Source organism: Sphaerodactylus townsendi, linkage group LG01 (assembly GCF_021028975.2).
Source record: "Sphaerodactylus townsendi isolate TG3544 linkage group LG01, MPM_Stown_v2.3, whole genome shotgun sequence".
NCBI lineage: Eukaryota > Metazoa > Chordata > Lepidosauria > Squamata > Sphaerodactylidae > Sphaerodactylus > Sphaerodactylus townsendi.
This window is the reverse complement of record NC_059425.1, coordinates 110,394,596-110,419,501: the sequence shown is the minus strand read 5'-3', so window position 1 is coordinate 110,419,501 and position 24,906 is coordinate 110,394,596. Positions and strand designations below refer to the sequence as shown.

The 24,906-nt window shown below is 40.2% G+C and overlaps 2 protein-coding genes across 5 annotated transcripts in view; one reads left to right on the top strand and one right to left on the bottom strand.

Moving 5' to 3' along the window:
- Positions 1-24,906, top strand: part of AKAP7 (A-kinase anchoring protein 7) — a 155,510-nt gene that overhangs the window by 48,245 nt on the left and 82,359 nt on the right. For all 4 annotated transcript variants that reach the window (XM_048490637.1, XM_048490661.1, XM_048490643.1 and 1 more), the window contains exon 5: positions 16,698-16,810. In XM_048490637.1, coding sequence (XP_048346594.1) covers positions 16,698-16,810 — 113 coding nt within the window. The remainder of the gene's footprint in view (positions 1-16,697; positions 16,811-24,906) is intronic.
- On the bottom strand, positions 21,231-23,663 carry MSH5 (mutS homolog 5). Its single transcript, XM_048490626.1, has one exon. It carries the CDS (start codon positions 23,661-23,663, stop codon positions 21,231-21,233), a length of 2,433 nt encoding a protein of 810 aa, XP_048346583.1.

The following is a 24,906-nucleotide window of genomic DNA, read 5'->3' as shown; positions in this document are numbered from 1 at the left end:
ACTAGGCTGTCTTTCACCGCAAAAAGCAATTAAAATGAGGTTTGAAGATAATAATTACTGGGTTAGATATAATAGTTTGATGATAAGAAAAGGGGGCAAATTTAAAATGAAAGAAAGACAAGATACTACAATAAATGGTAAAGAATGCCAATGGATTGATTGATAAAATTAAAGGCTTTGAATTAGAAGAATCTTTTTGATTAAAACACTAAAAAAGGTCCAACAAGGAATTGTCAGCAAATTGTATAAAAAAATCTTACAAAATGAATTGGTAGACAAACAAATCAAACATTGTATGAATAGATGGTCACAGGACTTGAATAGAGAAATAAATCTGGAAACATGGGAAGGAGTATAGATAAGGAAACTTACATTCACAAATGCTGTAAGATTAAAAGAAAATTGTTATAAAATGCTCCACAGGTGGTATTTATACCCAAGCAAACTAGCACAAATATATAGAAATAATTCAGATAGATGCTGGAAGTGTCAACCCAGATTGGTGCCTTTATTTATCTTTGGTGGCAATGTAAATCCAGCCAAGAATTTTGGCTCGGTGTATATCGCACTATAAAAGAAATTTTGGGCATAGAATTTATGTTTAAGCCAGAAATGTTCTTATTAAATATAATTGAATTTAAGGCCCTTTCCGCACTGCGGAAAGGACGTCCCTGCACTGGAAGGAATCTTGCCGGTGGAGGGGTGGGGGCCGTTCGCACAGGAGCGTGCGAGCGGCCCCCGCAGAGGCTGGCGCGGGAGAGGCAGCTCCGCATGGGAACACACTGTTTTCCCCGTCCCCCCCACACTCACCTCGTCGTCCTGCGTCGCCCTGCTGGACTACTAAGACCCACCCACGCTGCCCTCCAACCTCCAGGGGTTGGAGGACAGCGAGGGAGGGTCTCAGCAGTCCGGTAGAGCGACGCAGGACGATGAGGTGGGGGGGATGGGGAAAACAGTGTGTTCCCGGCGGTGCCGTTTGCACCGCACCGGTGGGAACACGCTGTTTTTCAAAAACCTCCCTCCGGGAGGTGAGGAGGGGGGATGACCAGGTGAGGGGGGAGGTGAGGAGGTGGGACCACGAGGTGAGGGGGGACAGGGAAAACAGCATGTTCCCGATGGTGCCGTTCGCACCGCGCTGGCAGGAACACGCTGTTTTTCAAAAACCTCCCTCCAGGAGGGTCTCCAGGAGGGAGGTTTTTTGGGGCGGCCTGACGCCGCTCTGGGGGAGGTGGAGCGAAGCCAGGTCAGCGCTGCTGCGTTTCAGCAGCGACGCCTGTGCGAACGGCGCCTTAGGGACGGCATTTTTGCCGTCCCTAGGGCATCGTATTTGGGTGGTGCGGAAACGGCCTTAGATAGAAAAGAAAGTTGAAACTCTACTCTTATATATGATAGCGGAGGCAAGGATATAATTCGCAAAAAAAATGGAAGACGTCCTCAATCCCTTCTATGGAGGATTGGCTGAGCCAACTAACTGAATTTGCTGCTTATGATAAATTATCAAGTCTATTAAAATGCAATCTGATAGAACACTTTCTAGATGTATGGCAACCAATTTCTGCAAACAAAAAAAGAATATGAGAAATTATCTTTGTATCTGCAACGTTGATAGGTTTATATAGAAAAATTGTAATTAAGTTGATAAGGTGTGTACTTACAGTTTCAAAGCTAAGAGGAAGTCACCAATTATCTTTTCTTTTCTTCTTTTCTTTCTCTTCTCTCTTTTCTCTTCTCTCTCTTTCCCCCTTTCTCCTTCTCTTCTTTCCTCCCTTTCTTTGCTTTTCCTCTTCTCTCTACTTCTACTCACTTTTCTCTTTTACTCTTTCATATCTCCTATACTTTCCCACATTCTTAAGGCTTATCTGTTCTCCTTCTTCAATCCAAATGTCAACACAACTATATAATTTTGAAGTTCTGAAACTGTTATATTTTGATATTTTGATTGTACGAATGTTCTTGTAATTTTTTATAAGAAAGACAGTAAGACATCAGCAATTTTTACTTTATTCTCAAAATTATATACTTATCTCTTGAAAAATAAAAAGAAGCTTTAATAGGATGCTTGCCTTAAAACAAAGGGAGTGGTCCCTTTTCTCTTTTTATGCTCTAAAAACAAATATGTTCAGTTCTAACATGTTCCTATAATTTTGATTGGGGGAGGGGGATCAATTAGAGTTTTGGGTCTTTTGCTTAATTAACTCCAAGCTACTTGGCAGATCTACAGTTGCATGCTTCTAAGCTTGTTGAAGTTAATGGGTTTATGCTGGCACTGTTGATCGGCACTGTAGAAAATTTCTGGCATGGGTCTGGTAACTCCTAGTCAATTATATTTACTAGACCAATGATCTTCAGTTTTGATGTAGTAAGACGTTGGTGGGATATCTTTGCCAAAATGGTCCTATTTATGAGGGATTCTGCTGACCTGACCCTACTCATGCATTTATTACAATTTTAGTGTTATCAAAGTATGCCACATATAAAGTTAAAGTGCTATTAATTAATGGGCATGGTAGAATTAGGTTATGAGTTGCTATAGCTAAGGGTCAAATTGCTCCATTTTGATGGTCCATATAAATCATACTTATGCAATTAATAAGCAGAAACTACAAACTACATTTTTATGTGCACTTGAGCCTTTCTTTTAAGCGTAGAGCACTATAATTCTAACCATGTAAAAGCTTTGTGTGGTATCTTAATGAAAACTAGCTAGTTATAGAAGGGCCATGGAGGAAAACCCTGCAGTGAAACGTATGATTGGGTTATATGTTGGGTAAATCCCTGTGGTGCATCTATAAATGTGCCTAGGATTTCAAATTTAGATCTAGTTTGAGGAAATGGGAGCAACAGAAAATGGGCCAGAATGAAACCCAGAGAAGCTAACCTTCAACACATCTTTTTTAAAAACAGATTTAACAAAAAGGTCTCAGTGCTGAAGAAATGTGTGTGGCTTATCATTGTCCTTTAAACTGTCCCCAAAATTCCAACCATTTTTGGAAAGGTTTTGTTAAACATTCTTAGAGGCAGTGAATGATCTTTTGTGCACTGAGGAATGTGGAATCACACCATGTCTGAACATTGTGTGACTCATATTAGTGCTTTTTTCAAAGTTGCAAAGGCCACTGCTATCTCAGTCATCTTTTGCATAGCTCAGTACAGCACATAAAGATTTCAATTTCTTTCTTTCTTATCCCTGGGACAATTTTAAAGTCCATCTTTTTCCTGACAGGAATCAGAGGATTTTTGAAAACACCAGGCTCTAAAAATATTTTTTATATTTATTTTCATCCCAGTCTTCCTCAGTTTTATCACAAGAACCTCAGAGTGGTATGATGGCATCTACTATGACCAGTGCTGTGAGGTAGATTGAACAGAGGAAGAAGGATTGTTCTGAAGTCATCCAGGGAACGTTATGGCCCAGCGGGGTTTTGAACCTAGGCCCTCAATATTGTACCCATATTGTTGCCTTTAGTTAAACATTAGGACTAATGAAATATATTCAAGAAATATTAATTTATATCTTGTATATTTGTCTTACTGGGTTTACATATGAATGATTACAAAGTTATATTAAAAAATTCAATAAAAAACAAACTTAAGAATATTGTACTCACTAACTGTAAAAGTTTTTTGTAGGACTTTTTTTGAAAAAAGAAGTATTACATTTTAGTCCTTGGTAGAAATATTGTCAGTTTGTGGCTTCTGTGGGTTTTTTTCAAACTCTGTGGACTTTTCTTGTGTCACTAGCTAGTTATAGAAGGGCCATGGAGGAAATGGAGGATAGTAGCGAGATCCCATCCCCTGATCGCAAAGTAAACTAAAAATACTGCTGTTCATTTTCTGCTTTCTTTACACTCAGTTTTTTATAAGTAGAAGAAGAGGAGGAGGAGTTTGGATTTATATCCCATCCTTCTCTCCTGTAAGGAGACTCAAGGTGGCTTACAAACTCCTTTCCCTTCCTCTCCCCACAGCAGACACCTTGGCTCATTCCGCACATGCAGAATAATGCACTTTCAAACTGCTTTCAGTTCTCTTTGAAGCTGTGCGGAATGGCAAAATCCACTTGCAAACAGTTGTGAAAGTGGTTTGAAAACACATTATTCTGCGTGTGTGGAAGGGTAGGTAGGTGGGTCTGAGAGAGTTCCGAAGAACTGTGACTAGCCCAAGGTCACCCAGCAGGAATGGAGGAGTGCAGAAACACATCTGGTTCAGGTGGAGCAGTGAGGAATCAAACCTGGTTCTCCAGATTAGAATCCACCTGCTCTTAACCACTTGGAGTTGGTGTTTTTAGAAAGCCAAACTTGATTACATAATATCCAGCTGATGATTTGTATTGCATAGTCTTCTATGATAGTTACATATCTTTAGATTGTAAAATATTGGTTGTGTACCATTTAGTTACCTGTAGAGGGATTGTGTCCTAAATTATTCAATCTAATAATTGTGAACTGCAAGCCCAACGGAATTAATGGTGATTGAATTTTTAAAAATTGAGATTCTATGATTGTGTGTGTGTATGTCCATTCTATGATTAGGATTTCTAGATTGCAGTCTCCATTTTGGCTGCTGATTGAACCATTTTGGCTTCTTTATGTTCAGTTATAATCCTGCTTTGGCACTTCCTGCTTTAATCTTCGTCAGAAGTTGGTTCAAGTCTTCATTATTTTCTGCCAGTAATGTGGTGCCACCTGCATATCTCAGATTCTTAAAGTTTCCTTCCTCAATTTTTACTCCACCTTCTAATGGGCATGTTCTTTTGTGCTGTTCTAGCATTAAAAAGAGAAAGGACTCTGTTGTTCCTTCTTAGTAATGTTCTGTTACTCCTCCAGTTATTCCTGTAACTTTCTTTTTTTGCACAATGCAAAGCAGCCTCTCATAAAATTCCTTTTTAAGAGTTCCTTTTTCATAACTAGTATCTTATTAACATTAATTTACCCCCGGTGGTTTCTGTATAGAGTTCTCCAATTTTTTAATCCTTCAGTATGACTTTTTCTACCTCACTGGCCGTTTACTTAGAATTTACCTTTAACCTCAACCTACAATAGGGAGTTCACCCTCCTTTTTTCCCTTTAACAATTTTCCTTTACTGTTTTGCTATAGTCCAACTTTCCTGTCCCTTTTGTCTAGCATTCTTCCTTCCTTCCTTCCTTCCTTCCTTCCTTCCTTCCTTCCTTCCTTCCTTCCTTCCTTCCTTCCTTCCTTCCTTCCTTCCTTCCTTCCTTCCTTCCTTCCTTCCTTCCTTCCTTCCTTCCTTCCTTCTTATGATGCTGCTGATGCAGCCCACTTTAGCTCAAGTTACACCCAATAAAGACTAGTATTCTCGCACAAAATGGTATCTGGATTAAAAATCACTACCTATGGTGGATTCTGCATGGACCAAAAATAGCGGTGTGAAAATGGTGTAAACCCTTTTATACAAATTTAAACCATTTTACACCGTTTCACACCACGGTTTTTGGCCCATGTGGAATCCGCCTATGATTCTCTCATGGATTATGAATGAAACTTGATGATGAACCAAACATGTGGCTGCTGCCAAAAGCACCATTCGCTCATCCTGTCAGTCTAGTAAAAGAAAACATGTGACATGACATCATCACATTGAATGTTTTCCTACCAGTTTATCTTTTCCAGTTTATTTGTCACCATTTCTGGGCACAAGGAAACTTGACCAGAGACATCAAGCCACATGTTTTCTGTTAAACATTCCTGGGGGAAGAGGGGGGATGTGATATTATTTAATTCCAAGGTAGTGGAAGGCACTGTTATAATCTTAAAATGAATCCTGCTATGTAAGATGAATTTTAGGCTTGCCTGTTTATTACTGGCTTTCCAGCAGATTCTAGAGAAAAAGCAGCATAACATAAAACAGAAACAGCGGCAGGAAATTACAACCAGCAGACGCTTTGAATCTAATGCAGAAATTTAATTAGAGAACAGTCTAATGCAGTATTCTACATGGGACTGTCAGCATCTGGGTTTTCCAGAGCAGGCTATGCATACTGTATATACTGGCGTATAAGACTACTTTTGAACCCTGGGAAATCATCTGTAAAGTGTGGGGTCGTCTTATACGCCGGGTACTCTTATATGGCGAGTATATCCCAAACTCTATATTTTAACTGGAAAAGTGGGGGGGGGGGGTCGTCTTATACGCCCAGTCGTCTTATACGCCGGTATATAATGGGTAATTCTTGGCAGCAGGCCTCTAAACCAGATCACACAGAAGCAAAAGTTCAGAGCTGGACCAAGCAGAGCTTTGGTATTTAAACAATTTGAATCTGTAATTACTGCAAAAAGTAGATAAGTTGAATTTCTTGGCATTTGTCAACATGATGCAATTTCATTAAACTAAAACTCAGATCAAGAAGTGATCAGAAGAAATAGGTTTTATGTTCTTATTAATCAGTTTTCATCATTTTCTGGCACAAATCCACATAAGACAAGACTAGTGTCACCTGAGATTTTCTGGCAATTTGGGGGGGGGGGGTGCTAGTTTGAATTTATTAGATGAATTTACTAGAAAATGCTACAGTTTTTCTTTGTCCTTTATGAATATCTTCTTTTTTAAAATAGTTCATTGTTATGGCAAGTATAGAATGCCTGGAAGCAAATAGTTCTTTAACTGAATTCAGAATGGTGAGTTTTACTAAAATGATTCATTGCACCCAATCTCACTTCTGTGAAACAATGCTTAGCATGTTTGTTTATTTATTTTACAATATTTATATACATGCCTTTCTCCTAGGTATCACAGGACCCAAGCAATGTAAAAACAAAACAATTTAATAACTAAAACATGTTAAAAACAACAACTAAAAAAACTTACATCCTACTCAGTAGGGTATTGTCTCAGTGCTCCAGGCTCCAGCTGCCCCCAAAGTTCTTTGCAACCTCATCAGAAGGACAGGAGGGTAAGGACTAGGGGTGAGCACAATTTTTTTTCATTCAGTAAATTGTGGGTCCAGGTTTTACATACCCAGAAACTTTCAGTAAAAGACAAATAAAGCTAGTACCCATTCAGCTTTCTACCTAAAAGAACCAGTATAGTAAAACCTAAAAGAACCAGTATAGTAAAACCAAATCACCACCCCTAAAATATCCCAAAATATATCAGAGGCATGGAAAAGCGACAGAAAAAGTCTGAGCATGGACTGTGGCAGAATAATGCTTTTGTCAATTAGAAAACTAGCTCCTTGTATGCAGACATCTGATCTGACTATATGCTGATCCAGGGTCCAAGTAAGCTTGAGGCCAGACCACTCTAATGCATTGCACACAGGGTTATAAAAACTGGAACTATGATTTGAATAAAACTTAAAATCTTTAATTGAGTTCAAGCATATGCATAGAGAAGGGTTGGAAAGGAAGAATGAAGACATGAGTTCTGTCCTGAACATCAAACCATGTTACATCTAAATCATGTACACATAGAACTCTGAAATATGCAGCAGTTTGCCAGATGGTGTAACTTGTTAGTGGTGCTACTTTCAATAAACGCATTTATTTCATGGCTTGTTTTTGTTTTTCAGTGAGTAAGGTTTAATTTGGATTAGATTAACACTGTTTAGTTCTGGAATTATTACAAAAGATTAAATTTTTTCCTTTGATTCTGCCATTTCCATAGACATGTTTCAAAAGTGGAAATGCATTCATCAAAAATTCTAAATAATAAAAAATTAATAAAATATCTGCACTTGAATTTAGATGATGTCTCAACTTCAAACTGCTATATTTTTTTCTTTCAACAAGCAATGTATACTTTCTTTGAGGCTGGCATTTTGTATTAATAAAACAGGACAGAAATGGGGCAACTGGAGTCTTTCCTATTAAATATGTATTATTTTATGATGTTGTGATCATGCATACTTCAGTGTGTTTTTACACAACAGATGGAATATTAAATATATTCATGACTATAATGAGACACGTCATGGAGTAAATGGCCTGGGCAGGTTTGCATTTTACTGGCAGAAGACCAACCAAAAAAGTGGCTTTTTAGATATTAATTATTAAAATGAATGAAAGGAAGCTTAGCAGTAACAGTGATAAATTGGTATTGAGAAAGGTTATGCAGAGTTTGTTCCAATTGAAATGTATATTGCTGTGTTTCTACTAAAAGACTCATTGATTTGCCTCATATAATATCACTTATGATTGTTCAGTGATGAAATATTACTATTACTATTACTACTTAAGTATTACTATTTAAGTATAAAATTGTGTTTTGCAAACTGTTGACTTAATTTAAAAAATTGATTCCTGAAGGCATTTAAATTTTGAGCCAAAAAATTGTGTTAACACTTACATGAAACCTCTGGAGGAAATTATCCAGGGATTTGGGGTAAGTTCAAGGACGGAGGTAAGGGGAGGTTCTTGGGTTCAACCCCCCATTACATGTCTGAAGCTCCATCCCATTTGAGGGGTTTTTGGTGTTTTTTCGGGTTTTGGCCTGCAGGTGGCTTAGTTTTTAGGCTAGCAACACCAAAATTTCAGGGATTTTTTTGGGAGACTCTCCTGATGATACTACCCAGGTTTGGTGAGGTTTGGTTTGGTTTGGGGGGTCCAAAGTTAAGGACTCCCAAAGTGGGTGCCCCCATCCCATTGTTTCCAATAGGAGCTAATAGAAGATGGGGGCTACACCTTTGAGGGTCCATAACTTTGGACCCCCTGAACCAAACTTCACCAAACCTGGGAGGTATGATCAGGATAGTCTCCTGAAGGTAGCCTGAAATTTTGGTACTGCTAACTTAAACATTGCTCCCCTGACAGGAACCCTCAAATTTTCCCCAGATTCTCCCTTTAAACTCCTCCCCCCTTCTGAGTGAATTTAAAGGGAGAATCTGGGCTCCCTTGTCTAAACAAAATTGAAAGTGATGCTGTTTTGGGGGTGGGTTGGGGGAATCCTCCCTGAAACAGCATCACTTTCCATGTTGTTTAAACTAGGGAGCCCAGATTCTCCCTTTAAACTGAGCCTTCGGAGAGGGCGGTATATAAATATAATAAATAAATAAAATAAATAAAAATTTAAAGGGAGAATCTGGGTTCTCCAGGAGAATCTGGGCTCTCTAGTCTAAATATCATTGAAAGTGATGCTGTTTCAGGGTGGGTTCTCCCTTTAAGGGGGATTTCAAAGGAGAATCAGGGCTCCCTAGTTTAAACAACATTGAAAATGATGCTGTTTTGGGGTGGATTCCCCCCCCCCCCCACATCACTTTCAGTATTGTTTAAACTAGGGAGCCCAGGGTCTCTCTTTAAGGTGGATTTAAAAGAAGAATCTGGGCTCTCTAATCTAAACAACATTAACAGTGATGCAGTTTCAGGGTGGATTCCCCCTCCCCACCAAAAAACCAGCATCACTTTCAATGTTGTTTAAACTAGGGAGCCCTGGGCGTGTTCAGATTTGTGAGCATCACTTTCAATGTTGTTTTAACTGGGGACCCCAGATTCTCCCTTTAAGGTGGATTTAAAAGGAGAATCTGGGCTCACTAGTTTAATCACAATTGAAAGTGATGCTTCTTGGGGGTGGATTCCAGCATCACAGCGGCCACCCATTGGGGAGGCCCCCCCACAAAACTCAGATTTTGCACCGGGCTTCATTTTCCCTAGCTACGCCTCTGTCCAGGGGGGGCAGAAGGGGCTGCCAGCTGCTGACTGGGAGCCCAGCTGGTGAGGGGGCGATACTTGGGGAGGCATGGCCATGCCCCAACATTCCCTGAACCCCCCCCCATAAAAAATCTATACCTACATCCCTGGGTAAGTTGTCAACTGTCCATCAAATCCAGAAGAGCTGTTTGGCCCCTAAGTTCATAGCACTCAATACCAGAGTTCCAGATGATGTCTCCAGATAGAGAGTAAAGCTGATCTGAGAACAGGATGAAGCTTGCCAATAGGGATACTTTTATTGATCCTAGATGTCCAGGTGACAGAAGTAGCCAGGAGTTCCTTTTTCCAATGTGGATTGGTTTGCCAGCTATGACCCACAATTGCACATGCCTTGGTAACATCCAGACTGTTACAACCTGCCTTTAAAAGATGGTTCAGAACTTCCACTGGTTCAGAATGTCAGGATGCTTACTGGGACTGGCCACATCAAGCATAGCACTTGCATTTTGTGCCAATTATATTGCCTGCCACTGTCCTTCAAGGCCCAATACAAAGTGCTGAGTCCAAGTACTTCATGGAATGCTTTATCCATGTACCCTGGCTCATGCTCTGAGGTCAGCAAAGGAAGCCTTGCTGTGGATATGTACTTTTAGAGAAATCTCATTAATTAGAACCCATTAGGCTTTCTTGGCAGTTATCCCTGCTCTTTGGAATTTGTGCCCCCCCCCATGCAACGCAGACTGTTTGTAAGAAATTTCCAGCATCAACTAAACACTTTCTGTTGCAGACAGTCTCTTTAGTTAATTTTTTTCCCTAGTCTTTGTGCATTTTTAATGGATGTAGTTATCTGTTTTTCATTGTGTGGATTTTAATATATAAGTCGGCAGGCTATAAATTTTCTAATAAGTAAATAAGCAAATGGCTTACATGCATGCTGTTGGCTTTGATGCAGCTGCTGTAGTGTCAGTTGGTACTGAATAATGTTTACAGCATTGTTCTGAAGCTTCCCTCCTCCCAGATCCCTCTCAGGCAGCTGAGCTATGGCAGCCTCCAGGCATCTTTTTGATACTACAATCCAGTGACTGTGCAACATCTGCCAAGTCTGCTTTTAACTTGTCAGAGGAGCTACACTAGCTCTCACTCAGAAATTTTAAGTCCAAAGCTCCCTGAGTCTCAAGGAATGGGTGCTTTTGGTTTGGAGCATTGCACTGGGAACTATTGCTACTGCTGTGAATAGATGTAGCAGCTTCATGGAAGCAGTGCCTGTTTGAATGGTAAGGTGCAAAAGGATCAGCTATCTGTCCTGACAAGCTGGAAAGCATCAATGCAGCTTTTTACTGGCTCCATATTTATTCTACTTCATGGCAGAGTGGCTACTGATGTCTTAAGCCAATCTGAGATCAATTTTATAATATGGAGAAATTGGGGAGGAAGACTCTTTTAAAATAAATTATGGAATAAAATATGATGGCTGGTGAATATCTTGTTGAAGAATTGTTGATAGGGACAGTAATGATATGGAAAGAAAGATGTGCAGCTGTAATTCATTGCAATTGGATTTCTGTGTCCTGGGATGGGAAGTTTGGACTTCCCTGACTTTTTAAACGAGCAGCATTTCCACCCCTACATTTACGTTGATGTTAATTAATGTAAATCTCACAGTATATATTTGCCTTGGTTTATTTTTTAAATGTTTAAAATATGTTTCTTGTAAGAAATTTTGAAAAGGCTTTTATCTGAAAAGAAAGTGGAAGAGCTCAGTTTTACTTTTAAGGAAGCCTGATATCCATATAAATCGGCAGGGTTGGAAAGGATGACATGAAGAGATGACATTGAAACTGTCAGGGGAGAACAAAATAGAAGGAAAGATATATGTGTTACTAGAAAGAATTGTTACCAAAAGGAAGTGATTCTCACTACTATTTGGCCAAAGGGAGCTGCAGTGTTAGTCTTGTTGTCAGAGTTGGTCCCATGAATATCTTGACCACATACTGAATTTGGCAGAGACCAGAAGCACGCATATGATCTGCTTAAGTTATGGCAGGCAGCATATCTGGAACTCAGCAAGGGCTGACCAAAAACCATGGTCACCTCTTAATTCATCAAGGCCATGTGTGGCCATAGTGTGGTAGTTTCAGCTCCTGATATTTCACCTGCATCCATGGCATTTCACCAGCATCTTCAGAGGTGTTCCATAGGTTCAGGCAAAATGTCAGGAGCTACAACTACCAGACCACGGCCAAACAGCTCAGAAAATACAGTTGATTCTGGCTGTGAAAGCCCGTAGGTGTCAAACTTGCGGCCCTCCAGATGTTATGATCCTGGCAGGGGATGATGGGAACTGTAGTCCATAACATTTGGAGGGCCGCAAGTTTGACACCTGTGCTTTAGACCTAACTGATATTGAAAGTTGAAAAACAGCTGGCTACAAGAACATGAATAACCTTATAAAGGCTGGTTAATTTAACACAGATCCACAACTATACCTGTGGGAAACTGGGTGGAAGTACATCAGATTAGCAATTCTAAAGTACCGTATATACTTGTGTATACGTCGACCCGCATATATGTCGAGGCACCTAATTTTACCACAAAAAACTGGGAAAACGTATTGACTTGCGTATAAGTCAAGGGTGGGGAATGCAGCAGCTACTGGTAAATTTCAAAAATAAAAATAGATACCAATAAAATTACATTAATTGAGGCATCAGTAGGTTAAATGTTTTTGAATATTTATTTCAAACAGTAAACTAGCTCTGTAAGTGGAAAAGAGGGCCAACAAGAACAATATAATCTGAACAATAACTGTTTATGTTAGCAGTACCAACATTTCAGAGTATCTTTAGGAGACCTTCCTGATGATACCAGCCAGGTTTGGTGAAGTTTAGTTCAGGGGGTCCAAAGTTACGGACCCTCAAAAGGGTAGCCCCATCTACTATTAGCTCCCATTGGAAACAATGGGGGATGGAAGCACCCACTTTGGGGATCCATAACTTTTGACCCCCTGAACCAAACATCACCAAACCTGGATGGTATCAGCAAGAGATTATTCCAATGATACCACCCAGGTTTGGCGAACTTTGGTTCAACTTTGGACCCTCAAAATGTAGCTCCATCTACTATTAGCTCCCATTGGAAACAGTGGGGGATGGGGGCACCCCCTTTGGGGGCTTTTTCAGCACAAAAAATGTGCTGAAAAACTCGACTTATACATGAGTATATACGGTATGAGAATTACTACAGCTCCATGCTCATGTATTTCCCCAGTTACACCCATTGCAGACTGACATAAGGTATCTCTCATTTTTCATCTTCAAGCTAATTTCTGTTAGGTAGATATGTTAAGGGAGAAATTTAAAAGCCATGTGCCCTAAGTGTGGGCTATGATCCAAATTGTCTCACCACATGACTGCCTTTTAATTTTAAGATAGACATTGGGAATCTCAGTCACTGATAATCCACTGCTGTGTCGTTTGACACTTTCCATTGATTGTAGAGCGCAGTACATTTTCAATTTGTAATAATACTAGTTTATGTTTCAATTTCAGTAATGTTCCACAATTCTAACTTCTACAGTGATAAATGCTCAGTTTTTACAGATTTGACAGATTATGCATGGTTTCTTCAGTGTGAATTTATTGGAGAATATTAACAGACACGTTTCCTGCTTCCTGCTTGCTACACAAGCAAATTTTAGCAGTCATTGATTATGTGTTTTTCAACCCATCTCTAATGGCTTTTTACCTCTCAGCCTGTGGCCTCAGTACAGAATTGATTGGAAATGCAATTCTGAGTAATTCTTTATTGAGCCTTCTGTCCCTTTATTTAACTGTTGTACAGTTGTGATTTGTTTTTTCTTGTTACCAAGTTGGAAATATAAACAAAAGATAATTGACTGGTTGTTCTTAAGATCTACTGGAAAAGTTTCAACCCAGATACAATCTGCAAATAAAATAAAATAGACTAGAGCAAGGAATAGGGTCTTCTCAGTATTAATAGTCCCATTCACAAATTCTAGCCCTGCAGAGGTCTAATAGAGTCTTACATATTTCTTTTTGGAGATGGATTAAAACGTTTCATAATTTTTAATTTAATCTTGCAGTACATTGTTGTAATTGAGCCTTCTGTCTTTTGGATTTTGGTGTTTGTGCTATTTTGTGGTTTTTAACTTAAAGTGGTTACCCATTTTAAGTTCCCTGGCCAAACATTGCAGTAGACCATAATATTGTGCGAATGATACAGCTTGTGTATCCTGAAAGGCCCCAGATGACCTATTTTTACTAAATAAATGTAAATAACATACCTCACTGACATACTCTGTTTACATTTATCACATAATGATACTAGTATAAATGCTTACATTTATATAAATGCAAACATTTATTTGAAATGAATTTTTAATATAAGTCAAATTTATCTCTGTTGGCTGCCATGAAGGCTAATGAAGTGTGCATGTTGCCCATTAGCTTTAATGCAAATTCTGTTTTACTGAAAACAATTGCGTGAGCTTTGGCATTATTATTACTCACTTAGGCTGTATGAACATAAAGGAGGGAAACAAATGCATATTTATTTAAAAGTAAGCTAATATGATTATATTTATTTTTTCATATCAAGAGGATTTTTTAAAAATCGTATTCTGAAAGAGGCTGCTCATTTCACAAGACCCTCCTCCTCCATAACCTGCCCCCCCCAGGGAGGTTGGGCCATGACCAGATGATGAACCCTCTTCCCTAACCCTCACCTCCCGCTCCCTAACTCTTCCCCCAGGGCAGGTGGGTCATGACCATACGATGGGCCTCTTCTCCTCTCCCCTTACCTAACCCTCCCTCCAGGGTGGGTGGGCCATGTCCAGATGATGGATCCCCTCCTCTTCCCCCACCCTCCTTTTTAATCATCCCCCTAGGTGGGTGCACTATGACAGGCACCCTTCCCTAACCTTCCTCCCCAGGCTTTGATCCCCCATGGAGCCTTTTCTACATTGATTTATTGCTGCTGAACCTCAACATATTTGACCCAGAATGCCAGAGTATACAGATGATGATGAAACATATTTTAGGATATCACTAGGTGCTGGTCACTTAGTAGTATCTTATTAATGCCCTACATGAACTGAGAATGAACACTGGCAAGTGCTCTGGGCTCCCCTACAGGGGAAGACTGATGGAATCTTTCCGAGACGGTTTCAATATGCCATTCTCATTTAAGAACCTGGGAAGAATATACCATATGTACTTGTGTATAAATCGAACCGCATATAAGTCGAGGCACCTAATTTTACCACAAAAAACTGGGAAAACGTATTGACTTGCGTATAAGTCGAGGGTGGGAAATGCAGCAGCTACTGGTAAATTTCAAAAATAAAAATAGATACCAATAAAATTACATTAATTGAGGCATCAGTAGGTTAAATGTTTTTGAATATTTATTTCAAACAGTAAACTAGCTCTGTAAGTGGATAAGGGAGTCAACAAAAACAATATGGTCTCAACAATAACTTTAAAAGTACAAAAACCTTAGCCCAACCAGCATCCAAGCTAAAACACAAGAGTTAAAATCCTTCAAAACTGGATTTTTGGTCAGGGGAGGAATATTTATGTTAGCAGTACCAACATTTCAGAGTATCTTTAGGAGGCCCTCCTGATGATACCACCCAGGTTTGGTGAAGTTTGGTCCATGGGGTCCAAAGTTATGGACCCTCAAATGTGTAGCCCCCATCTACTATTAGCTCCCATTGGAAACAATGGGGGATGGGGCACCCTCTTTGGGGGTCCATAACTTCGGACCCCTTGAACCAATCTTTACCAAACTTGGGTGGTATCATCAGGAGTGTCACCTGATGATATCCTGAAGTTTTGGTGCCGCTAGACCAAAAACTGCGCCCCTGGTGGCCGACAAAGTAAAAACCCTAAAATATTTTTTAAAATACAGCTGTCTTGTGTATAAGTCGAGGGGGGCTTTTTCAGCACAAAAAATGTGCTGAAAAACTCGACTTATACATGAGTATATACGGTAGTAGTGACCAAGAGGCCTGACCCCTCATCGCTGTTGCTATCTTGGAGAAGAACCAGAAAAGAGAAAAGTGCAGCTGTCTGTCAACTTGGCCTGAATGTGGGAGGTTTTTTCTGACTTTATACATGCATTTCCCCCCAGCAGGAGCCACGTGGCGTAGTGGTTAAGTGCGTGCACTGCTAGTCACACGGTCAGGAGTTTGAGCCCCCTGTGGGTCAGATATCATGGCAGCTGGCTCATGGTCAACTCATCCATCCATCCATCCATCCATCCATCCATCCATCCATCCATCCATCCATCCATCCATCCATCCATCCATCCATCCATCCATCCATCCATCCATCCATCCATCCATCCATCCATCCATCCATCCATCCATCCATCCATCCATCCATCCATCCATCCATCCATCCATCCATCCATCCATCCATCCATCCCTTGGTTGGTAAATGAGTACCTAGCACATAGCTAGGGGGTAAAGAATAAGTCGGGGAAAGCAATGGCAAACTACCCCACAAAAACGACTTGCTTATGAAATCACTGCTTGCAGTGGTACCCCAGGGTCGGACACGACTGAAGGGGAAACTTTACCTTTTACCTTTTTCCCAGCAGAAAGTATAGTGGGAAAAATGTTTACTTGAATATGCATGTAGCAAGCCAGATTAAGGACAAGAGATGTGTGAGGTATCAGGTACCAAAGTAGAATGTTCGGGTGCATTAGTGTGGGTCAGCACTACAGTGGGCTACGACCCTTTTTGTCTTATGTGGATCAGACCTTGACGGATATGAAGTCTGACAAGTGAGAGGACAGTTCATTTATGGCAGTCTTTTCCAACTACTATTGAGTAATATTTATACGATGGGACTGTAGCATTTATTGGTATATCAAGAGGTATTTGCCCCATTTTTAATTATATGTACTTTATGTTTCAGGTTAATTGCTGCAGGGAATTTTATAAAAACTGAAAATAATTCTTGTTGGTTCTTTTCCCCCAATATGAAAAAATATGTCCTTCATATTTGGGCACATTTCTTTAGCTTGCACATTATTGGGCATCTTAGTCTCTTTATCTGACTTTTCCTAGAAATTATGAACAAGATATTTCAAGAAAAGGGCATCCTTGCAGGAGATGACAAAGCTCTTAAGCCTCACTTGACTTTCATGAAGCTGTCAAAATCCCCAGAACTTCGAAAACAGGTATGATCACTTAATTTTCCACAATAACTGTATAGGGGAATAAAAACTAAAAGAAAATGGCTCCAGTTTTATTCTTTCTGTAATCAGATTAGTCTACATAGTTGAACCAGGTTTTAGCTGTTGTGATGGCCATATGCAATAAATAAATGCAGGGAAAGTTATATATTCTTGTTTTTCTTTCTATGTTTTGTTATGCTTCTGATTGATCTCTGAGCCATTTTATTGATTTGCTCTATACCACCTTTCCGCCACATTCAAAGTCCCAAAGCTTTGATTCCCTAATCAAAACAATTCCGTAGTAAGGCTCTTCTTAAAAAGGAAGTTTTGATGATGCACAGATATAAGATCTGTTCGTATTATAAAATTTCACACACCATTTAAAGTTATTTTTGTTATAAAAGAAATTCTCAGTTTTCACTGCCATAAATTATGGAATTTTATCTAAGCAGCCATTTTATCTAAGGTTTGTAGTACTGAGAACTCCTCATGGCTAGAAAATAGGTTTCTATAAATCTGGAGGGTCTCCTCTTCAATTTGCAGAAAATAATCAGATTTCTGAAAACAAACAACCCCCTTCCCCCAAGTTGTTAAAGCTCTATTTCTGAAAACAAACAACCCCCCTACCCCAAGTTGTTAAAGCTCTATTTGTACACACAGAGACTTTCTGGTGTTGGTTGGGAGATAGTGAGGTTCAGGTGGCATTTTGGGTTGGTGGAGCAACCCAAACTGTTGTAATCAGAAGGGAGGCAGACTGGGATTCAGGGAAAGGAGCTAATAGGGAAGAGAAGATAATGGGTGAAGAGGAGATGGGAAAGAAGGTGACGTAGAGGAGCAAAAGAAGTGGCGCTTGATGGAAGGAGAAGCCAAAATCAGAAGGATGGCAGAAAGTGAAAGTGTTGATGGGAGGAAGTGAGAGACACAGCCATCAGGGAGATGCCTGAATCCCCAGCCTGCTGTGAGAACTCACTGGTGACTTTGGACCCGTCACTGGGTGACCTTGGGCTAGTCACTTCCAGTCTGATGTACATCACAGGGTAGCTGTGAAGATAAAATGAAGGTCCCTATGTGGGAGAAAGGCAGGATATAAGACACCATTGTGGAGAAAGGTGGGAACAAATAATTAATGTGGAAATAATAACACATATATAAAAATAATAATACAAGTGGAATAAAGGAAGAATAATTGCTGCTGTGGTCTTCTTACTTGTGGACTTTCTAGTCGTATCTGGTTGGCCACACTGTGAACAGATCGTTGGACTTAATGGACTATGGTCTGATCCAGCATGGCTTATGTTTCTTATGTTTTTAAATGTAGCTGAAGGTGGGGGTGGTGGATTGGTGGGTGGAAATAGAGAAGCAGAGAAAGTTGAGGATATGGGAGCTGACAAGAGGAAATCATGTGGAAAGGGGATTCAGGGAAAAATGAAGTTCCGCTTCCACAAGTCTGTGCAGATTACTCACCATGCATCTGGTCCTGGCTCAGCTGTGACTGTGCATCACGAGTAGAATTTTCCCCTGGGAAAGGCTACCAGAGAGTGGGAAACTGAAGAAAGGGGCAGATTCAGTTAGGTTGGTGGTTGGGTGGGAATGAGTGAAGGAAGCAGGAAAAGGGGAAAAGCTGTGGGGGCTTTCAGACAAGGGAAAGGGGAAATAATGGGTATAGGAAAATGAGATGCTTCATTGGTTCCTTGCTTTTCATCAGTATATCCAGCTCAGTGAAATCTGGAGACTAGAGCAATGAGCGGACAAACCAGATCTTTTCACAAACCAAAGAAGAACCCAGGTTTCCAGAAAAATCTGAAATATAAAACCCCTGCTCCCATAGTAAAACAACCGCATAAAATTTTTATTTCCTTATTTGCATTGTCCTTATAGCATTGCAAGCCTTCAAGACATGGAGGGAGAAGGCAGGGCCCTTTCACAGAGCCAGTCAGAACAGCAACAACGGATTAACTTAATAAATATGCAATGTATGACTCACGCAGTGTTATGTCGATGATGGATGACAATGCCACACAATTTACCTGGGCCTACAGCAGCCTTGGCCAAGCCTAGCATTGGCCATGACCGATATGACTTGAATGACTATGTACTGCGCCATTAGGCCAGACTTTTCCCATGGAGAGGCTGTCAGTGGGGAAGGAAAGCTATGACACAGTGTTGTACAATGGTTAGAGAGTTAGATGACATCTGGGAAACCCAGTTTCAAATCCCTGCTCTACTGTGAAAGCTGCTGAGTGATGTTGGGCCTTTCACTCTCTCTCAGCATATTCTACAAGATTGTTGTGAGAATAAAATAGAGGAGAGAAGAATGATCTAAGCCTCTTTGGGCTCCCACTGGGGAGAAAAGTATAGTAAATTAAGTAAATATTTATTTATTTATTGTTTGGTTTGCTATACAGCCTATCCCCAAAGGGCTCTAGGTGATGTACAGGGGATAAAAAAACAATTAAAAAGTCATAATCTAACAATTAAAATGAAATCAATTTAAATACAACAACAATGAACCAGAAGAAAACCTAACATTGGATGGCAACCCCTGGGAGGGGACCAGGCACAGCACATGGCAACCAATTAAGGTGGTAAATGGGGGTGGTAGTGGCGTGGGAGGCAATCAGCAACTGCCCCCCCCAAAGCCCAGTGGAACAACTCCATTTTACAGGCTCTGTGGAACTGTCCAAGGTCCCGCAGGGCCCTGATGGCTGGAGGGAGAGCATTCCATCAGTCAGGGGCCAGGGCAGTGAAGGCCCTGGCCAGGGTAGAGGCCAGTTGCATCACTGAGAGGCTGGGAACCACCAGCAAGTTTGAAGACTGGGGATCAGGTGAAAGAAAGTTTGGTTGGTAATTGGGAAGAGGAGATGGGAAAGGAGGAGTGAATGAAGAAATTGTGCAGAGAAGTGGGTACAGGGTAAAATGAAGGGACCTCCTGCAAGTCCTGGTATGTCCTTTTCCTGTGTTACAGAAACCATTCAAAAAACAATCATTGATTTAATTTTTGTCAACTTTACCTGTGTTATATAAAATGTTCAACCAGAGTTTTCAATTTAAATGTACATGTTTTAAGTTGCAGCCCCGGGAATATTAATATTTGAAATGTTTCTATAATTGTTATTAGTTTCTTTCTTCAGAATTTCCCAGCAGTGCTTAGAAAATCTTCCAGATTTGTCTGCTGTATAATAATGTATCCTTTTATGTAGAGTTGCTTGTTTATTAGTGTTTTTCTGAAACATAAGTACATGTAAGGCATCTGAAATTTTGAAATTACATCTTTACTTTTTTAGATTATGCAGCATTAATTTATACTTTTAAAAATGAAGAGAATATTTATGTACAACTAAATAACAGCAATAAATAGAAATGGAAAAACGAAGTTTAAAAACTCAGAAAGCCTACACATTTGATTAATATTATTAAATTGTTTTAATTTTGAATTAGATTATTTTAATTATCATATTAACATTTTGTTATTGATTTAGTTCTAGGTATCCCTCATACTCTTCCCTTTCAAAAAGTTTCACCAACTGACTTCTGCTATTCCTGTAAATGTTCCCATTACTTGTGTTTCCTTCGGATACAGGTCTTTAGAAGTTTCCTGTGTCCAGATACAAGCATCATTTGATGTTGTTTTCTTAGTGTCCTTCCCCTGCCATTCCAAAAGAGACATCTAAGAGCATAGAAATGCCATCCTAAGCCAAGTTATTTTGCTTAGGCTAACAGTATAAGATTCTTCTGTTACTAGCTGGCCTTGTTCAGAGTCCTGCCATTTACTCCTTCCATTATCACTTAGAAGACCGCAGGTGAAGAAAGAAAACTATTGTCTCAGTGGCAGTAAGCAGTAAGTTGCAACTGCATGAAAATTCAGTGTTTACAACTAGACCAAACTCATGTATAAGATTTTGTTTCATTCTACACATTTGTCACTGTACACAGCAGATGGGAATTTTGGAAACAATGGCAACAGAATCAATTTCTTTGTGTACTATAATTTCAAATAGTGTACCAAAAAGTATTGTTGTAATTTTCAATAAACATCTAAATGTTTTTAACTATTTGAGGATTTAATGTTATTTAAGAAATATGTGCTAAATTAAAAATGTAAATCTAGAACTTTTGCTGAAGGAGTCAGTTTTGGGAAATGTACAAATAATAGACAGTAACATTAAACAGTAGGTGATATGATTTAGTAGAATGCAGGCTAAAGGCATGTATACAAAAAATACACATGCATACCATCTGCCAAAGGTTTGCTAGGATGTCAAACACACCTGATAGGCAACAATATAAGGATAGTGGGCTGTGTTCAGCTTGGTGGATCACAACTTTCATAAGCCCAATTGGCATCTGCTGAAGAATTTACTTAAGAATACAGCAGTGTTTCTTTTGAATGGGAATACCAGCTGAGCACAATCTTTTTACTAGGTTAGAGAATGGAAGATGCAGATGGCAGCACTTCTTGGGTCATAAACGCCTGTAAATCTAGTTGGGGGTCATCGAGATCTAGGGAAAGGAATTTATCGACTAGAGATTTGCAATTCTCCAACTGTTTCTCTTTAGAAGAATGGTCAGTACGTCTGATAGGTTTTCCATTGCGGAGAAGCTCTGATACTTCTAGGCCTCGGGCAATCACTTTAGAAGGCATGCCTGCCAGAGCTGCAATATTGGCAGCATGGCTGACTGTGGAGACACCTTCTTTGATCTGATAGAAAAACACAAGCTCATCTCCATCTTGGTGGGTGTCCATGGTCAGGTATTGCACAAGATGAGTTTCTGGCAGGAGCCTCAGCTGTACCAAGGTGTGGTAATTAGTGGCAACAAAAATGTGCGGACACTGGGTTGCTTGTCTGATCCAGTACTTTAGCACAGCAGCCAGAAGAGATAGACCATCCACTGTGTTTGTACCTTTGCCAAATTCATCAATGAGTACCAAGGACTTTTCAGTGGCATTATTCACAGCCTTGGCTATTTGGTTGAGATCAATCATGAAAGTGGATAGTCCAAGAGATACTGACTCTCTACTGTGAATTCTTGTGTAGATTCCATCTACTGCCCCTATTTGAGCCTCAGCAGCAGGGACGTAGCTGCCAATCAGAGCCATAAATGTGATGAGGCCTACCTGTTTTAAATATATACTTTTTCCAGATGAATTGGGCCCGGTGAGGATTTTGATCTGGCCAGAGGTTTCACTGCTGTCCACTGAATTAGGAACAAAAGTTTTTGCACACAATTCCATCAGTGGATGCCTTCCATCTTTAATACGGATGATCTGGGAGGGAGAAAAGTGGGGTCGGGTATATCCATTTTCTCGCGCCATCACTGTCAGGGACAGAAGAACATCCAGCTGTGCTATGTATTCAATCACATTGTTAAGAACAGTGGACTTCTCCAGTATCTTAGTCTGTAGCTGGTACATGAGTAGTGTTTCCTGATCCCTTATCTCACAATGCAGGTCACCAAGCACGCTGTCCAGTTCTTTGGTCCTGGCACTTCTGTAGTGTAACTGTTCCTCCGATAAGAACATGAAATCCAGACCCTTGATCTCAAAGTCACTCTTATCCAGCATTGTGGGCAGCTGTGGAATGGAGAGCAAGAATCCTATTAAGGGAATATAAACAACACTACATGAGGGAATCTGATTATCTAGGTCATGCAGTTCTTTTCGGGCCACATCGGTGAGGAAGTCTGAGAGCCCCATTAGCTTCCGTTTCTTTTCATCAATGATGGGATCTACATTTGGTCTGACAGTGAAGTGGTTTTCTGAGATGCTTGCTTCAAAATCCACCACTTTGCTGATTAGACTGGCAACATAGTGCAGATCATCAGTGAAGATGTGAGAAATAGTATGGAAAAGCTCAATGGTGCTGGGTAGGGAACGGCATGTATCTCGGAGGCATATGGCACTGTAAACAGTTTTGTACAGTGTCTGCCAGTCACCTACCTTTGTATTGGAAAGAGCCATTCTTTTAAGAATCATGGGCACATTTTTAATATTTTTGAGGCAGTCTTGTAAGGTCAGAACTGTTTCATGATTTTGAGCTAACAAGAAGAATTGGATCACATCAAGGCGTTTGTTTAGCTCCGTCACATTACGGGTGGGTCTCATCAGCCAGAGTCTCATCAGCTTTTCTCCCCACTTGCACTTGCAGTGGTTCAGAATGCCATACAAACTGAGTCCTTCTTTTTTCCCACTCGCATGTTTATATACAGAAGGATGAACTTCACTTTTAAATACCTGCAGTACACAGTAAGTGTCTTGATCCACATGCACAATATCTGTCAGTGCAAATTTTTTAAATGACAGAATGGGAACTTCAACATTACTGCCTTCAAGTTCGACTCCAACCTTTCTTCTGTCAAGAAACTTTAGCAGTCCTCCTAATGCTCGAATGACAAGTGGGCTCTCAAAAGGTATAATGGAGGACAAATAGAGGATTTTCTCAGCTGCTGTCATGTGAGAAGGAATGAAGGAAAATTGCTTAGACAAAATCCTTTGCTTGCTCACTTCTAAACCAAAATCTGTATTGGGATAGAAGACAATCTCAGGCTTTCCCCGTCCCTGCCTGTCTTCTGCTGGATCAGCTATATTGTTTAAGAATTTGGCTAAGGTGTAATCTTGCTTAGCACTAGTTAATATGCAATGGGGAAATACTTCATCAATTATTCTGTGAAGGAGTTTAAGGTCTTCATTGTCAGGTGCATCAGTCATGAAATAGATCGAACAATCTCCAGTGTCATAATAAGTGATTCCCAGCTCTCCCGCAAACCACAGTATACACATGTAGATCTCAGACTGCTCGTGTTCATCTTCATATTCAGCGAGAGGAATTGGTATTGGTTGGCAGTGGGTTGCACTCATTTTGCAACTCTGTAGTATGGCTGTATAAACAACAATATTTTGTTAGTGCTTCATCCTGTGATAGAAGAAGAAGAGTTTGGATTTATATCCCCCCTTTCTCTCCTGTAGGAGACTCAAAGGGGCTTACAATCTCCTTGCCCTTCCCCCCTCACAACTGTGAGATGGGTGGGGCTGAGAGAGCTCTGAAAAGCTGTGACTAGCCCAAGGTCACCCAGCTGGCGTGTGTGGGAGTGCACAGGCTAATCTGAATTCCCCAGATAAGCCTCCACAGCTCAAGCGGCAGAGTGGGGAATCAAACCAGGTTCCTCCAGATTAGAATGAACCTGCTCTTAACCACTACGCCACTGCTGCTCCTTACACATAATTGCTTTCTCCTGCTTTCCTTACACATACTGCTTTCCTGACACATAATTGCCTTCTCCTGAGTCAGTCATTTCTTGTCTCCACATCAATGTCATTTCATTATGTATCCATCCATTCTATGGATTATGTGTGAGTGTGTAAAATGCAGCAAGTCTCAGCTTGCTTATGGTAGCCACGCAAGGGACTTTTAAGGCAAGTGAGCACATTGTTCCACCACTCAAAGGGGCTCACAATCTCCTTGCCCTTCCCCCCTCACAACTGTGAGATGGGTGGGGCTGAGAGAGCTCTGAAAAGCTATAAAACACATCAATCCAAATAAAACAGCTACAGCATGATAATCAAATCAACACCAAGTTCTCTGAAATAATATAGCTTTACATGCCTTCCTAAATATGGACAAGGAAAAGGAAGATCTCACATCCACTGAAAGCTGATCTCAGAGCATTGAGGCTAGCTTTGATGAACAATACCACAGAATGAACCTACCTGTGAGAGGAAACAAAAGAGAGAGATTGGTGAGAAGAACATTGCTGGGACAGACTACTGTTACACTTATGACGGGCTCTCTTTGAAAAAACAGTAATCTATAAGCAAGTTATAGACAAGTGATATAGAAGAAAAGTTGACCCTGATTTAAAAGCAACCCCCCCGCATTGTGTTCATGAATCATCACTTTTATTAAATTTATTTAACTGCCCTATTTTCTGTAGTACTTCATAGTTAACATAATTAAACCGAATATACTTGACTATAGGTTGCTGTAAAGTAGGGCCAATGAGAACTTTGCTGATGCATTATATTAACTGTTCTGTTGGGTTCATTTGGAATTACCACTATTCTAGAATGTATCTGTTATTTTAAATGTATTTATTTTGTGCAT

What these genes read in the sequence shown, in the direction of transcription:
- MSH5 (XM_048490626.1), bottom strand. Translation starts at nt 23,663, where the DNA reads ATGAGTGCAACCCACTGCCAACCAATACCAATTCCTCTCGCTGAATAT.